Below are 17,610 nucleotides of genomic sequence, written 5' to 3'. Positions count from 1 at the left end.
AATATAAGTAAATATTATGTGTACTAAATCATTAAATGGGCTAATAATTATCGACAAATGCTTATTAATTAAACTTATAATATTATTAAATCGATTAATCGATTTTTGTTATTAAACTCAATAAGTAGTCTAGATTTTGATGTAATTTCAATTGCTCTTTTTGACTATCTAAAGTTATATAATAGAATATTGCTTTCTGTGAGCTGTAACGCGAGAAAGAGTAAGCGTATATTTGTTGGTTGACGTGCCACACGCCTCATATAATTACGAGCTAGCATGGGGCAGTTCATTCAAGGGGTACTTAAATCAATACTTGTCGCGGCAAGCCTCAAATCACTGGATATTCCATACAATCTTGCTTTTATAGCGCTCAAAGTAAAAAGATTAAAATTAAATTAAATAATATATTCAGGATAATTCTTATTCAATTATAATTGTTTTATGTAAGTTATATATGGAATATTCGACTTGTTTCGTAAAGGTTTTGGGCTTGGTCACAATTATGATCACTAACAACGTCATAATAAAAAATAAATAAATTGACATTCCAAATTTAAATGAAATATAGAATGGATATAAATTTAAATCAGCAAATAAAATATATAAATAAATTTAACTCATCCATATTCATAGACATTTTATTTGTTGCTTCTTGGAACTGGCAAAGGTAGTGTACCATACAGCCTCCAATGAAAGAGATTTATATAAGCTGAACTGATGCTGTATTATCTCAATTACTATTTTAAAATGTAACACGGTCAACACACATCTATACCGAATAATCTCTATTTTTAAACTGCTTTAATTTACCACGCAATTTGTAAGCATTGAAAGTTATTACAACTTAAATGCGTTGCACTTTTATTACTTATTATGAAATATATTACACTTTTATTTCAACATTCGTCGATTTAAACGTCATATTGCTATCAGATTTTTATATATTTTTAATTTTATTTGGAACAAGGTCTAAAATCTTAAATTTATATTATCTTTAATATGACTTAGTACAGAAATTATTTAAATCTAGAGATCATTACATACCTTACCGCTCTATTACTCTACAGAATAGACAATAAACGCCTTTTATAGATTATTATATTATCCCTTATCCGTCCATAGGGTTGTATCCATTGAAAAAAAATATATTGGGTACAAAAATATACTAGTTTAATGTCATTAATAAATATAAAATGAATATAAAGATACAATTAATGATAAAGTAATTATACAGGAGAACAGAGATTACTCTGATTTAATTAACTCTATCTACATTGTTCATCTTAATCTTAACACACATTTTTCACTTGCTTACCTTACTAATACTACGAATCTTGTTCTAGCGAACTTCAAAATATAATAATTTACTAGGTGAAAATTTACGCTGTTGTTATGTGCAAGTGATAACAAGTGACACGTAACTGAAGAAGTGAAGTGAAGTGAAGTTCTATTTAATTATGACGTGATAATATTCGCCATGTATCGGCCGAATTTCTACGAGAGCACGTGCTTCAGGTGCAACGAGATAGTGTACCAAGTGGACCGTGTTGGTCCACTGAAGGACTTTACATTTTTTCACAGCGGATGTTTCAAGTGTGCGGTATGCGGAACGAAATTAACTTTAAAGGTAAGACATAATTGTGATTAATTGGAATATTAAAATGATTGATAGAATCACTTTAATTTCATCAATTAACTTTTTTTTACTAATAATAAAACAATGGTCTTACATCAAATACATTTCTATTGTCTGCATTTTTATTGAAGCTGAGAGAAGGAGAGTTTATCAATTTGAACGCGTTAATCTCGTCAGTAATAATTAGAATAAATATTTTTGCGTTAAATATTCCGTTTATTGGAAAAGACATATCACACTTTCACTTCAATGACTGGAGTCATTTTAATAAACGTCATCCGATATGGCGAACTTTGTGAAATCTATAATCCAAATTTAACGCAGGCGACAAAATCGATCGAAGTACTTATAACCTAACTACATGAAAATGTGTTTGTTTTGTTGAGTCGTTCTTTGATTTATATATTTAGAATATAGAATATCGTACTAAAATAACTAAAACGAACCAGACAACTTTATTATCTTGGTGTGCGTGACAAGTATGCTTGACACTCGCCAAACGCCATAGTACATTACTAGTATCACTGGTACTTTGTCAACCATTGGTAACAATTTTTCGACGCGTTCTCAATTTTGACAAGTCTATAAATAATGAAAGTGTTTGTTCCTATTTCACGGGGCAAGGGAGCGATGTACTGACATGATATTTTATATGGAGATTTAAGAATTCACACTTTAACGGATGAGCTGACACAAATTATTAAGATTGCGGTAGTTTGATGTCAAAACTGCACACGCAGTCACATAACTCAATTTTCGATATAATTTTCGGCATGAATAAAAAAAAGCTATTTCGTTAAATTTTTGATCAATCTTTCAACAAAAAAAGTGTACTTTATCACAATACTTATGCAAAGAGCATGTATTCCGTAGACATTTTTTTTTTTTTCGTTTCTACCTTACACCTGATAAAAATGGACATTATTAAAAAAAGAAATACGCAAGGTGATGTAAATGTCATTTCAAATGTGAATATAAAACCAAGGTTATCTAAAATAATATTAATGATATATGTCGAATGAATAGAAATAACGATTAAGTATTCACAAATTTATTTGCAATCCTGTATAACTGATTTCTTGTATAGAAAGTATAAATTTTCTGAAGATTAAATATTTAATCGTTTTTTTTAAGTACGTCTAGGAATGAGCGCCGATGTTTAAATTACAGATAATTAATATATATCCAGTTAAGATACAGATATCTCGTCGATTTATGTTCACTTTTAATTGCTAACCTTGCGAACTAATTTTATTTCCTTTGTAATTATTTAATATTTTATCAATTCGTTAACACTTTCCGTTACTCGAAATTCAATTTACAAGAAATATTGACAACTATTAGGTTAAAGTTTAAGCTTTATATTTTATATAGAGCTGTTCATGATGTATTTTTTAAAGATTGCCATAAGTTGCCTTAATAATTGAAAATTAAAAAAAAAATAGCGTTTTCCACCAATTAAAACTGATTGCTCAACCACACAATGATAAAAGCTCCACCCAAAATAATGTTGGTTTTTAATTGCAATAAATAAATAATAAATAACTATATTTGCTTACTAAAAAAATATAATAAAAAAAAAAAAACAAATATATTATTTAACAGATAAAAATGAATCTTGATGATTACATTAAAAAAATACTTTATTTATCTTCGTAATAAGAAATAAAAACCGCAATATTAATATAACTTTTTAATTTTACAATATAATACTGGTATAATATAAAAAAGACAATTAATCCTATAAATTTAAAAACCGTAAATATTGAAATTGTTATGATTAATTCAAAGTAAATAGATATGAGTAACGCAGATACAGATTATACGCTTGTAGTATAAAGTATGAGTCATATGTTACTAACCTGTTACTCATTGCTTACATTGTATAATTATAACTGTTAAATAACGTATTGTTTTGGAGGCCAAGCTCACCAAATAAAAGGAAAATTATTTTAATTGAGCGACAATCTTAATATGGTATGTTTGAATATTTTTACTGTTTTTTTTTTGTTATGTTTTTATTTTGTTTATGTAAGTACGTTTATCAGAAAGCCAATGCTATGAAAAGAGGTTGATAGTTTACTTTAATGTAACTAAAATAAGTTTATTTATTTCATTAAACTCTTTCACGTTTGATTTAAATAATTTTGTATTTACTTATTAAAACTATTATATTTCCTAAATAGACAGTGACAATGTTCTTAAATACTTCTTACTTGTGTAATAAATACCAATGTAACTTGACCCTTCTTATCCGCCTTTTTCCTGAAATAATGTCTGTTTCGTTATATTATAGTGTTCCATATATTATCTACAAATACGAATAAAAATCAGTGTTTTCTTTAATAGCCAACAATTTTTAGTCTTCAGTACGTCTAATCTGCGTATTACATAGAATACTTTTCATCGGGAGCATTAAAAATAATATCAGGAAAAAAATTAGCTTTATTTCCAACAGTTATAATGTCGCAGCCACAAACTCGGTCTAACAATATCTCCAATACCTGTTTAACGAAATATTTACATAAATTTCATGCAAAAACTAGCATTAAATAATAGAATATATAAATTGTCACAACTGTATGTATTAAGCAAAGGTCATATTATTATTATACAAGTTCGAATAAACTAAAACTAAATGTCATACAAATTCTTCCTTTGCCTTAGTTACATTAAAAAAAAAAGTTTTAATAATATTCATTCTTAAATATCGTGTTAACCGCAATAATAGGTAATTGTAGAGCAGCTAATCTCGACATTAATCGCTATTCATTAGATAATAATTAATCATAGTGTTATTAATGATTTCACGAAAGACATCATATCGTGTATCTTTGCAACATTATATAGACCTACAATTTAAAAAAAAACGTTGTAAATTAACAAAAATTTCACATACCCAACTCGCATACGGAAATGACGTTAAAGATTATTCAATGACGGTAAATTTGTCATTGTGTTTGAATGAATGAATCAACACAGTAATGAGCGCTTGTAATTGAACGAAATCGATAGCGGAATGACAATTCATCGTAGCGGTCGCGACAAAATACCATAAAATCAAATTAACGCATTTTGTGCGATTTCACGGCATTTTAATTTATCGCCTGATAATTTAGAATTTATTGACTTGGAAATGATATGCTAAAGTTATCTTTATATGTATAATAAAAATATAAAGAGCGCGTTTATGTTATGTGACATCTTAATTATTAAAACTAAATTTAAAGATTTTCGCTCAACTTACATTAATTGACAAAATTGAAACAATGAATTGAATTTAATTCTACGTGGTTAGATGTATATGAAGGATACATACACGATAGTCGATTCTAGAATATTCTAGAAAGTTATTAAAATTAATCGTAATTTATTATAACTACTAATTAGGTACCAACCACTTTAACTACGAGACTACATAATATGAAATTTCGTTGACATATATATATTCCTACCACAAGAGGATTACCGCCTAATAACATTTGACATAAAATTGACGCGACATAATTGGTCGAGAGCTTGAATAATCTATGAATTTCATTATGGATTTGCGATAAAATGGCGTTTTGAACGTCGACAATATTATGTTTTCTCTATATTTGATATATAAATCTTAACTGTAATCATATAAATTCTATAAATGCTTTTGATTATATATAATTATTCTGAAGTAATCGTGATAATTCAAATAAATATTGAAATTTAATGAATATATTTTTTTAACAGACCTACTACAACAATCAGCACTGGACCGAAGATAAAGAAGTATACTGCTCTAGCCATGTGCCCAAGATCGGTCCAGGTCACTTAGACAACTCATCGGTGGGCATCCGCAGCGCTCTGAACGTCCCGAAGAGCAACAACTACGTCAATGAACAGATCCGAGGACTCGCCAGGAACAGTCATGAAACTGAATGTAAGTTTTCCAATTTTACAATAATGATTGACACATTCAACCGTGGTGGCATAGTCGTTAGAACCAAGAAGTTAAGAGTTTAAAATCGGCCAAGAAGCACTGCGTTTTCATCTGAGTGTATAATTAATCACATGCTCGGTGAAAAAAACATCGAATGCCAAATGTGTATCCACCAAACAGCATTGTAGCAGCGATGGATTAAGCTTTAATACTTTCTCCTTAAGAGGTTCTTACATAAAATATAAATAAGCTTTTATTTGTCCCACCCGGGACTTAATCAATGGTGCTGTATTTTATCTATACTAATATTATAAATGTAAATGTAACTATGTCTGTCTGTACCTCTGTATGTCTCTCTGTCTGTTAATCATTCAAGGCCAACCCACTAAACCGGTGTTGCTGAAATTTGGTGTGAAACAAGCAAACTCCAAGAAAGGCCATAGGCTACTATTTTGTTTCTAACACCCTAAAACGCGAGCGACAATTAGTATTTTATATACGTATGTACGTGTGTCTGTAAAGTATTTAAGTCCTATTTAATAAGTAACTATAGCGTTTCTATTTATAACAAAGACCTGTAGAGACTAAAAATGGCTACGGCCTTGCTCGTTCGGTTTATCGGCCACTCACAATGCTATTGCTTTCATGACCTCAGTTTATAAACGAGCTAACCGTTTCTGTGCATCAGATAAAATTAAATAAAGCGATGCATTTCCTGGATGCATCATTTGTAAACAATCTTACAGGTATAACATACATCGCGGTTTTTAAGCTGAATGGAACCGAGGATTACCTTGCCTAATTTGTTCTTAACGAGCGACGCGGGTTTCACGAATGTGAATAAAAAATTAACATCTATATAATTATATGCACATATATGTTAATGTTAATATACTTTATTGTAAAAAATAAAATACAGAAATTCAGAGACTAAAAAAAAAAACAAATAATTCTAAAAATAAAAAATAATATTTAACAAAAACTCGAAAAATGGCTCGGACACGAGACTGAAGATAGGATTGATTTTAATAATTATTAGTAATAATAGTAATAAAATAAAAACCTACAAATGAAATCGTTAACCATTCTGAACAGTAACTTCAGACTTCAAACTTTGTAAAACACCTGATCACATGTATCTTAATAACAGTTGATGTTGTTATATTTTATTAACCAATTTTGTTATATAAATGTACTACTATAACTGGTTTAAACTGGTATTACACCAATTGATATCGTTAATAAAAACTTACCGATTATTATTGATATTATACTGTATTATATAATGTCATCCGGTACAATTTGAAACCGGTTGCCAGTGTAGGCAGCTTGTGATACCACTTTTTTCATCTATAATACGTTTAAGTTGGTACAAATTAACAAGTTTTGCGAAAATTTGTAAGAAACTAATATTTGTGACGAATATAACTTATACGTTTACAATTTTAAGTAGTTAGAATTCATAAATACATTTAGAGCTAGGGAATTCGATATTTAAATTATTAAAATAGTTTATTATTTATTGACAAATTTCTGCAAACTAATTTAGGAGCGAGATTTTTTGTATTTTAGTTCCTGGTAACCCTAATTAGGTATATTTTTTAAACCGTATGTGTAACTACAGGCATTTTCGTTATTCACTGTCAATGGTAAGGATGATTTTAGCCGAATCTTATTAAATACGAAACGCTCATTGGTTGCATATTACGTCAATAGCAATTCCGACCAATGACCATTCAGATTAAAAACAAATTATACAATCTGATTGATTAGAATTTCAGAAACTAGCAAATATATAGACATTACATTAAGAGATACATTTACTCGTGATCTTGGCTTCCACGTCACATTTGGCAGCGCGTTGACGAAGTAAGGTGTGGCTTATGCAAACATTGTCTATGTATATGGGCAGAGATTGATGACCACTTTCAAATTACATATTTGTCCGTAACCAATTATGACTAATAGAAATATAATTAAATAAATAAAAGTGTATAGGGCTGATAATAATAATATGAATAATAATTCAAATGTTTACTTCGCAGCTGCTTTTACTGGGTGGAATCATACCATTTCTTCATCGTCGTTTTGACAGTCCAGCTAGGACTGGCAAAAGGACCACCTGATGGTAAGTGTTCACCACCGCACATAGACATTGGCACCGTAAGAAATTTTAATCATTCATTACGTCTCCTATGCGCCACCAACAGGCACTTATGCTGGCTCACTCATCCTTCAAATCGAAACATAACCGTACAAAGTATTGCTGCTTGGCGCTAGAGTATATGATGAGTGCCACACAAAGCATTACCACCAAGTAAATTAAAAATAAATTAATTAATCAATTACGTTACTAAAAGATTTAGAAGTATATTTCGCACAAAACGCGTGAACCTCTACTTAATATATTAAAGACACCATAAATAAATAGCCTTAAATTATGAATACAATCGTTAGTCAGACAAGCTATGCTTTGTATTTAAAATGAGAGATAAAAATATAACTTCTGTGTTTCGTCCAAATTTTAAATTTCCCATCTCTTAAAGATGCTCATACAAGTAATATTCGGTATATTTTGCCATTAGAAAGAGAGGTGTTGTAACGTCAGTGGAGTGAAAGAGATGAAATAAGTGATTGAAAGAGATGAAAATAAATTATTACGAGAGTGAAAGGGACGGAAGAACTTGTTGCAAAAGCGGCCGCATTCCAAGCGACAGCCCAGTGACCTAAAGCTCTGTGTAGACCAACAGTTATGACCTGTGAGTCTAAAGATATGAATGACCATTTATATTTATTAAATATGTAAGTATATATAAATATTAAAAACATTAACAAATCTTCATTACATTACTTAAACGAGTTAAGTTGCATTACTTCCTGAATTATCAATTGCTGTCTCGTAAATTGGTAATAAATTTAAAATCCTTAATCGTACATATAAATATTCATATGGGTTTAATGTTGTAAATTAAATTCTGATTTCTTCAAATTCATGGAAGCGTTTGCATTCACAAACTAAATACTTCCTGTCCTTATATAATGACGGGCATTAGGCGCGAATTTTTATTGACGTTCACTGAGAGCGATACGGCTATGGCGATTCTCGTATGGAATTCCAGTACAAGTCGTCAGTTTTGTAACATGTCGTTACCTTATCGAGAGCATTTGTAACACTTGAGCAATACAGCTGTTTGAAATATGCGTATATGGTATAAAGACCTAGTACACACTGAATAGTTCTTAGTAATGAAATAAAATCACTATTTAACAGAATTCAGTTGAGTATATAATTTTTTTTTTCCATTATTAATTTTAATTGAACTAAAGATTGCCCGATTATTCTTAGTAGAGCTTAGATAACGAAAGAGGATATATTAAATATTTTAATTCATTTTAAATTAAATCTAATTTAATCTTTAATTTTTAGATACTCAATTTTGTGCTCATTTAATGCTATATTTTTGTGCTTATAAATAAAGTGAGTTGAAAGTGCGTATTGCATGTTTAATTTAAATCTAATGTATAAACTATTCAGTTTTACAGTAACTGTTTTACTGTTGTTGTATAATACTAGCTTCAATAACTAAAATACATTATACTTATTCAAGTTGAAATTAACAATTCTCATGTAAATAAATAATTCAAGTAACAGACCGTAAATGTTTCATTTTGGGGGGCTGGGGCAAAACCTTCTCTCTTTTTAAAAGGAAGCTATGGAACTTACTCCACCTGACTGCTTTAATACGGGTTGGTGGATGCACTTATGAGAGTTTTACATCCGACAAGTGCCGGTTTCCTCGTTCCGAGCACGAGACCAATTATAAACATATACATATTTACCACAATGGAAATTCAGTGATGTATGACCTGTGGTTGAACCCGAATCATCAGTGAAGATACAGGATTTTAATCATTTTTAAAACATATCTTGGCTATATAAAGTTTAACGTGGATAAATTCCATGACACGTCTAACTATGACACATGTCACCGTCTCGGAAAGTCCCATTCCAAGGATCATCCAAAGATACCCCATATAAGGCAAAACGGATATATTTCACAGTCTGAAGTCGCGCGACGACACGAAACTGACGGAATGGATGCAGTGTAATCAATTACTAAGACCAGTTTATTTTATATCACTTCGACTTTTCCACGTGGTATTTATCCCTCAAAGAACTATAATTGTAGCATCGAAACATTCAAATATTCGAAATGCATTTGCAGCGGAAATAGAATTATTACGTAACTTATTCTGATAGTGTAATTTTTTAATTCCTTATAGGGCGAAGGAAACGATACGAACGAACAGGCTTATTAGCGATATAAAGTTCGATCCTGACGCGTTTTCTTTTTATAATACACAATTCTATCTAAGAAAATGAAAGAAGTAACTATACTAGCTCCAAATTTATAGATAGTTATATATGTATATTGTATATGCTAATTTATGTAAAATATAAATTAGATATTATGAATAATGAATATATTTCATAATCATGATCGTGTCATTTAATTGTTAAAGTTTCATCATCTAAGGTCTCTTCCATTGCCTCGGTTTTAAAATAAAAGTAACGATACTTATACTATAAACATATTTTACATTTTATTCGATACGACTAGAAAAGAACCTACACATTCCTCAACGGCCGGCAACGCATCGGTAAGTCCCCCGGTGTTGCAGATGTCCATAGTGGTATTCGCTTTCCATCAGGTGAACCTCCTGCTCCTTTAACACCTATAGTATACAAAAAATGGCGATGACTTATTTCACAGAATACGATCCAAGCTCACTGTTTGAAATAAAGTCGAACAATACTGAGATATGTGCTTTTCATGTGTAATTATAAATTGGATATAAGTTAAGTGAACAATTCGTGGAATATAAGAAAACATGCAACTAATCTTGAACAATACGTGACTTATAAACGATATAGATCTACTATAGGCGCAGACAATAACGCGTTCATTAACTAATAACGCAGAATTTATATAGTCTTACAAACTCACAGACAGTACAAAGGTTAATTGAACTTGCCGTATTTAATATTCAATACATCTGTACCTAGTATGCTCATTGTGGGCTCGCATACTATCCAAGAGTGAGATATTGCATTTTGACCGCACTTATCCCTCTTATCATAAGTGGACGAATGCCTAATAGATTTGTGTAAAAATATATACTAAAATTATGAGACGGCAATTATTTATCTTTTAACGGACAGACTATTAAACCGAATTTAATGAGATTTGGTATGATGTAATGTGATGCCCCACAAAGGCTACTTTTCTATATCCTAACCTTTTCTAACACCTCACCTTAAAACGCGAGCGAAACTGCGGGCGACAACTAGTAATTTAAATATATCTCGAATATACGAAAGAAATGGGAGGTGGAAAAAATTTCTACGCGACATCAGACATCCGTTTTACAATTTTTTTTTATGTTTCATAAATAAAAGCCAAAATTAAAAAAAAGAAAAGTTTACTGCCTAGTTGAAGTTAATTCGTCCCTAAATCTGCCGATCAGCAAACAAACATTTTGGACTATGATTATGTAAAAAACGTAAATTATTATGCATCATAAATTAAATATTCTGTGGTGATATTAATGGTTTTATTAGGAAGGCAAATTGCCTTAGTGAGATAGACTGCATAGATATATGTATATTTATGGACGCAATCAACATTTTCATTTTCAAATGGTTAGTTTAAACTGGTATGTAGGTAAATTCTACGGAACGGTTCAGTATGTGACTTATGGGTATATAAAAGGTCGTTGGCCCCATTCCGAGGTGTAAATTTACTGATACTATTATCAAAGAAATTTCGCCTATATCATACATGTGATAGAGCATACATTTGCGTACTCCCTAATAATAATTTATTCATCAACTAAGTAGTAAGTAATTTTACTATTTTGCTCGTGTGATGAATGATTTTATGATCGGAATAATGTATTTTAAGCGAGTGCTTAGAATGAAATCTTTGATGTACCGATACACTTCTCGTTCGTAATATATCGTAATATTTATTAACAGTTTTTCTAACAAAAAAATTAAAAACCAATTCTATTTTTTTTTTTAATACCGTCACAAAAAATCTTACCAGTATTCAATATCAATGAAATTGTAAATGAAATAATATTCTGAACCGAAAAACAGCATATACGAACACATATAAAAAATATATATACATATATATAGAGACGAAACGAAAACATCACCCTATTAGAAATTAAAAAAATATATAGATAAACTTTTAGTATAAATTTCGGTTACATACCTGTATGAAATAATATTTCAAATTAAGATTTCAATTATTGTATTTGGTCCACAATTAAATGATGTAACGATCATTTAAGATAAAAATTAACAGTAAAGCAGTAAAAAACATAAATGCACTCATCATATTTCTTTTTATTTTTTGCACAAATAAAAATAAATAAATAAAGTATAAATAACGCAAAAAACACGTATGTTAACTCGATTGCCATGCATAACGGCAGATCTACATCGACGCTCGCACGCGAGTGTTTGCTAATAGCTTACTTAAATGTGTAACGTGACTTACTCTACTAGAAATATTTATTAAATAATTTAAAATTAATAACTTTCCTCGAAACTTTTGACGATGTATCACAAATGACGCAAAACACACGATTAATTCGTCATGTATGAAAATAATTAAAACGAAAACTGGGTGGTTCTTACCTGAGTTTGAATTCGCGATCATCGGTTATGAGTCGTTAGCAAACTGTGCCATATATAGGCTAATTTTAAACCGACTTCTTCTTATTCTTCGGGATACTTCCCGATGAGTCCCATTCAAATTTGAGAAAAGAATACGGGTTTTATTGAAAATAAAATGAAAATGATTTTTTTTATGGAATTGAATTTAATTTATTGTTTATGTTCTCGTTGATTCCGTATATAATTTTTTTTCCGTATTTAATGTCCATATCATTTGCCATTTACACCATCATTTCTTTTATTTGAGTTTTTACATGCATGAGTTATGTTATCTATATTTATACTAATATTATTAATGCGGAAGAAAATCTGTCTGTCTGAATTGAACCGAATTTTATGAAATTTGGTATAAAGCAAGCTTGATCTCTAAGGTAGGACACAGACAGACATACTTTTTATGACAAACACCTGATGATAAATTCCAAAAACGCGAGCCTCAGCTAGTTTAAAATATAAGCGTCTTAACATTTCACGAGAATAAATACTAAAACTTAAAACTCGTTGAAATAATGACATAATCACGAATTTCGTTTTGTAATTTTGGTTTGGGGCGGAGCAGAAATATTTAAGCAGTGTGAAACCGTGCGAAGCAGCTAGTCTTGATGAAAAATATAAACCGTTTTTTGACCGATTGCTTCTATATAACTTTTATAATATTCAAAACTAGCTGCCCGCACCGATTTCGTACGGGTAAGATTCTTATCCATTTCATTTACAGTTTTCAAAATCCTTTTTCTTTTTTTTCTTTTTTATGGTATAAATTGGTGGAAGAGCAAATGGCCACCTGATGTTAAGTGGTCACCATTGCCCATAAACAATGCCGTTGTAAGGAATATTAATCATTCCTTATATCGCCAATGCGCCTTGGGAACTAAGATGCTATGTCCTTTGTGCCTGTAGTTACACTGGCTCACTCGTCCTTCAAACCTGAACGCAACAATAATAAGTACTTCTATTTGGCGGTAGAATATCTTATGAGTAGGTGGCACCTACCCAGACGGGCTTGCACAAAGCCCTACCACCAAGCAAAAGTTCTTTTGCTTAAAATATTTTTTTATAAAATAATTCTAATAAAACTTTGAATATGCGTTATTATTGTCAGATAGGACAAACGATTTTATAAGTAGCTTAAGATAAGTAAGAATACGTTGTTACTTCAAAGTTATTGAGTCCATTTTTGGTTTTTAGTGTCACCAACCCGTGCTACAAACGGAGGCAGCGTGCACGCGTCGCCAGCGCGGGAATTGTCGCGCGATACACCCGACTACCAATATGGACGCTTCGACGCCAGCGCGTTGCACATTGCACATGCGCTTAAACAGACAGAACTACAAAAGGCATACCATAGGCCGAGAGAAAAGCCTATTGACTGCTATTTGGTAAGTAATATTATTGTAAATGATTTTGATATACTCGTATATAAACTATTTTTATTCTATATAATAGATTAATAGTGATGTGGCAAGAAATTTACGTAAAATAAAATTGTAGAGCAAATGCAAACACGGATGCAATTTTATTTCCATATTCATAATAGCCCGATGGGAAAGGAATCCGGCAATTGTTTGCTTTCCAAAGCAGCCTATGACACCCAATTCCCTAATAGTGGGCTGCATCTTAGGATTCAATGACAACTAAATCCATAACTTTTATTCATAAAATCGGGATTTTAACCTGATACCTTAAAAGGTTTAAACATAAATTAAAGGTTAAAATCAACAAAAAATAAATGTTAAGAAAGTGAGAGGACAATAAGTTTATTTAAAAACTAACACCTAGTTTAGAGGACGAGGAGTGTTAGGAAACTTAATATTGCATATCATGTACATGACGTTGAGCCCCAGAAGGTTTTCTTAAAAATCTTTTTTGGGGAAAATGGAGATCGCCATAACACTGCTTGCACCCAAAAGCTTATTGTGCTTAAGACGTGGCTCGTGACCTTTCAGCAAGTAATATGATAAACGGCGTGACTCATGATACCTAGAAAACGTTAAAGTCATTACATTTAGGAATATAGTTTTTTATTATTTCTGCATAAGACATATTCTTATCGTTTACTAAATTGTAGTAGTTCATTGAAAATAAATGAGACACTCTTTTATTTGTATTTTTTTTAATACATTTTTTTAATAGATTATTACTGAGCTATCTACAAAAATCTGTTCTGCTTTATATCTCTTAAATATAACGAACGTTATAAATTCTAAGATACTCTATTTTTTTATAAATAGCTATTTTTAAAATTGCATTCTCATTAACATCAACTTTCCAAGTACAATCGCGATGTATTCGATATAATTATTTAAATATAGTTGTTTAAAAATATAATAACAGCATATCTAGATTCAATATCGAGTGATCTTCGCATTCTTGCCTCTTAGAGTAGAAACGATCGCGTGCGCACGCGGAATGTGCAACATGCTTGGCTTAATTGATAACAGCTGGCGTGTTCTTAGATAACATTTAGTCTAAGCACGAATCGCTTGATTTTTATGACATTATATTTTTTAACCACTGATTAAGTGTTCACCGATCTTAATAAGTTTGTTTTACTCGCCTAATATTTATGCTTTTGTTACTTTTACACTTTATCTTATTAGTTCGACCGTCTCAAGCCTTTTATTGGAATATTTTTTTACACAAAAATTGGAATACGTGTGGTATGATTTTGACATGAAAAGAGTCATTACCAAATTATCTTTTGAAAAATACACACTAATGTATGTAAATGTTTGTAACTGACATATAAACATTTGTGACCTTTAATAACGCTAACTATGACCTCATGTTGTATATTATAAAAAAAATATATTATTATTATTACTTTTCGAAAATCGGAAATCTTTATAATACAATACGACTGTACTACTCGACTAAATGCTTTAAACATTCTCTGATTAAATTTATTTTTTAAAAAAAATGATATTTTGTCACAAATTGTTCCGTAGAAATCGCTATAAATCGCTGTCGCTTATGACTTGTAAACCAATAAAATACTCAACGATCGTCCGTCATTAAGTGTAACGAGAAATCGACAAGGCTTCTGATTGCAGGACGATCCGAAAGCAGATAATATTGCATTCTTTTTACTTTTCATTTTAATCGTTGTTCTCAGCTTTTTTCATCTGTTAACGTATTGCGTGTGTTGATAATTATTTATTGCGTTTCTGTGTGAGAATCGAGCTCTTCTTGAAGTTTTTATAAATAACAGCCAAGCGGCACTTAAACTTTATTTATATGCACATAATATAAATTTTATTATATACATTCAAACGCCTTATTAGAATATATTTTACTATTCATATAAATATAAATTAAAAAGTAAAGTTAACCTAGTATATAATAATGTCAAAATATTATTAAACCGAATGTTAAAGTTTTATACATTAATAATTTTCATATAACATGCCCCATAAAAATTCATCTATGCCATAACGAAGACGATTTGATTTTTGAATTTAGAATCTACAAAGATTAAATAGTGTAATCGATTTACTGCTTATGGTTATTTAAATACTTTTTGATTGCTGCAGGTGATGTACCACATATGTTGGTCCAAGAATATTACTATTTTTTTTTTTAATTTTGATTATATATAGATTTTTTTCTTATGATCACAGATCACATATCATTAATCATGAAAACAAATCGATTTTAAAATCGATTTATTGTTTACATGTATTGATATGTTTTATTTAATTGATTTGAAATTGGATTATCTTTAAAAATAAATCTAACTTTTATGAATCACAATAGTTTCGTCTTACCAAATAAAGTTAAACATACGTCTCCGTAAATATGTTTGTTCTGACGGCGGGGAAGCATTGTCTTTTTTGGTGAAAAACTAATTGAGTCGGCAATGGACTGTGGCCACATTCCATTTACGGTGTGTCGCGAAGGACCAGATTATCACGTGACCATTTCTCGTAGGCAGTTTATTATGTCATGTTAATATCACTGTATTACGTGGGTAGATTCGTAATAACTATATTTAGAGAAATGTATCTGCCAGTATCAAGTTCATTTTCATAAGTGTATTAATATAATTGGTATTTAAGTAGCATGAGTTTTCGGGAAAGTGTCATAAGTGATAGAAATTTTGACGCTTCTCATAGAGGAACACACCTTTTCCACCTTACTTCTGCTCTCCCTAGCCTTCCTACTACCGGATGCTAAAGAGTTCTCGTTATTTTTCTGTATTTATTTTAACTTTTGACGTATCATTTAGTTGATCATTTCTTAAGTTAACATTAATTGCACATATTTCCCGTCCCAGCGTCGCACGAATACAATAAGGGTTTTACTTCTATCATATGCACGTATTATACATATAAACCTTCTCTTGAATAACTCTGTCACACGAACTGTTTATTGATGAAAACCCCAATAGAATGGATTCTTTTTCGCTTTTAGTATATACTAGATTTTATCATCACCAGCTCCAAGTGTTTGCAAAATTTCACCGCAATCGATGTCGTATAACGGGTTTGAACCAACTAACGTTCACAGTTCACAGTTTAAGTTAAATAAAAGCTTATTAAAATAGATAATCAAATGTGTGGTAATGTGTCGTCAAAGTAGTGTCACGTGATCTTCATTTCTTGAATTTTCATAGAATAGGCCCAAATTATTACTAATAATTTAAGTTGAACATTTCAAAGTTCTTCTTTCTTCTTTTTCTTTCTCTTTCTATCTTAAATAGCATTAGTAAAATAAAACACAAATAAAATATATTTAATTGCAATTTTATTTTTCGGGCTGTATTCCGAATACATTCCGAAAAATAAATTTAAACATACATAATTTATCAATACGTAGAACGAATCAAAAATATAGTTCGTCCGTTTTGGAGTTGACAGCTCCGATGCGTTTAATAATGCATGACCACGACTGCAGATTTGTAACGAGGTTGAATCCTTGAATCCTTTTAGTGAAAACCGGACGTGTACTGATATATTGCCACCAGGGCCGGACTGAATATGAAAAATTAACTATTTGCGTCAGAACCTCCCTGTGACTAAACATATGTATGTATATTATTGTGACTTAAATTAATAAATTATGTTTTTATTTATAGTAATGTCAAATTAAAATATTTTATAAAACTTTTATAAGAGAAGGAAAAAGACTTTTATTAAGACTGCGCTACTATTACTAATACATGGGTGCGTAATTCTTGTACGAGAAACAGATCATCACACATCAGCAACATGATAATTCAAACTACTTTTGTCGGTCTTAAGGAATTTAATCCCACTTTTTTTCAGTGAACATGAGTTTACCTTTAGTAAAATTGTAAACTTCCCA

The 17,610-nt window shown here is 30.5% G+C and overlaps 1 protein-coding gene across 6 annotated transcripts in view; it reads left to right on the top strand.

Moving 5' to 3' along the window:
• LOC125070192 (hillarin) overlaps window positions 1-17,610 on the top strand; it is a 57,205-nt gene that overhangs the window by 7,518 nt on the left and 32,077 nt on the right. For 4 of the 6 annotated variants that reach the window (XM_047679927.1, XM_047679930.1, XM_047679926.1 and 1 more), the window contains exons 2-4: window positions 1,344-1,627; window positions 5,363-5,552; window positions 13,492-13,682. In XM_047679927.1, the coding sequence (XP_047535883.1) occupies window positions 1,478-1,627; window positions 5,363-5,552; window positions 13,492-13,682 (531 nt within the window). In that variant the 5' untranslated portion in view covers window positions 1,344-1,477. The remainder of the gene's footprint in view (window positions 1-1,343; window positions 1,628-5,362; window positions 5,553-13,491; window positions 13,683-17,610) is intronic. The other 2 variants (XM_047679931.1, XM_047679929.1) reach the window with 1 other exon arrangement.

The sequence above is a fragment of the Vanessa atalanta genome, chromosome 17 (genome assembly GCF_905147765.1).
Source record: "Vanessa atalanta chromosome 17, ilVanAtal1.2, whole genome shotgun sequence".
Taxonomy (NCBI): domain Eukaryota; kingdom Metazoa; phylum Arthropoda; class Insecta; order Lepidoptera; family Nymphalidae; genus Vanessa; species Vanessa atalanta.
The sequence above is the reverse complement of the archived record's forward strand: the minus strand, read 5'-3'. Positions and strand labels throughout refer to the sequence as shown.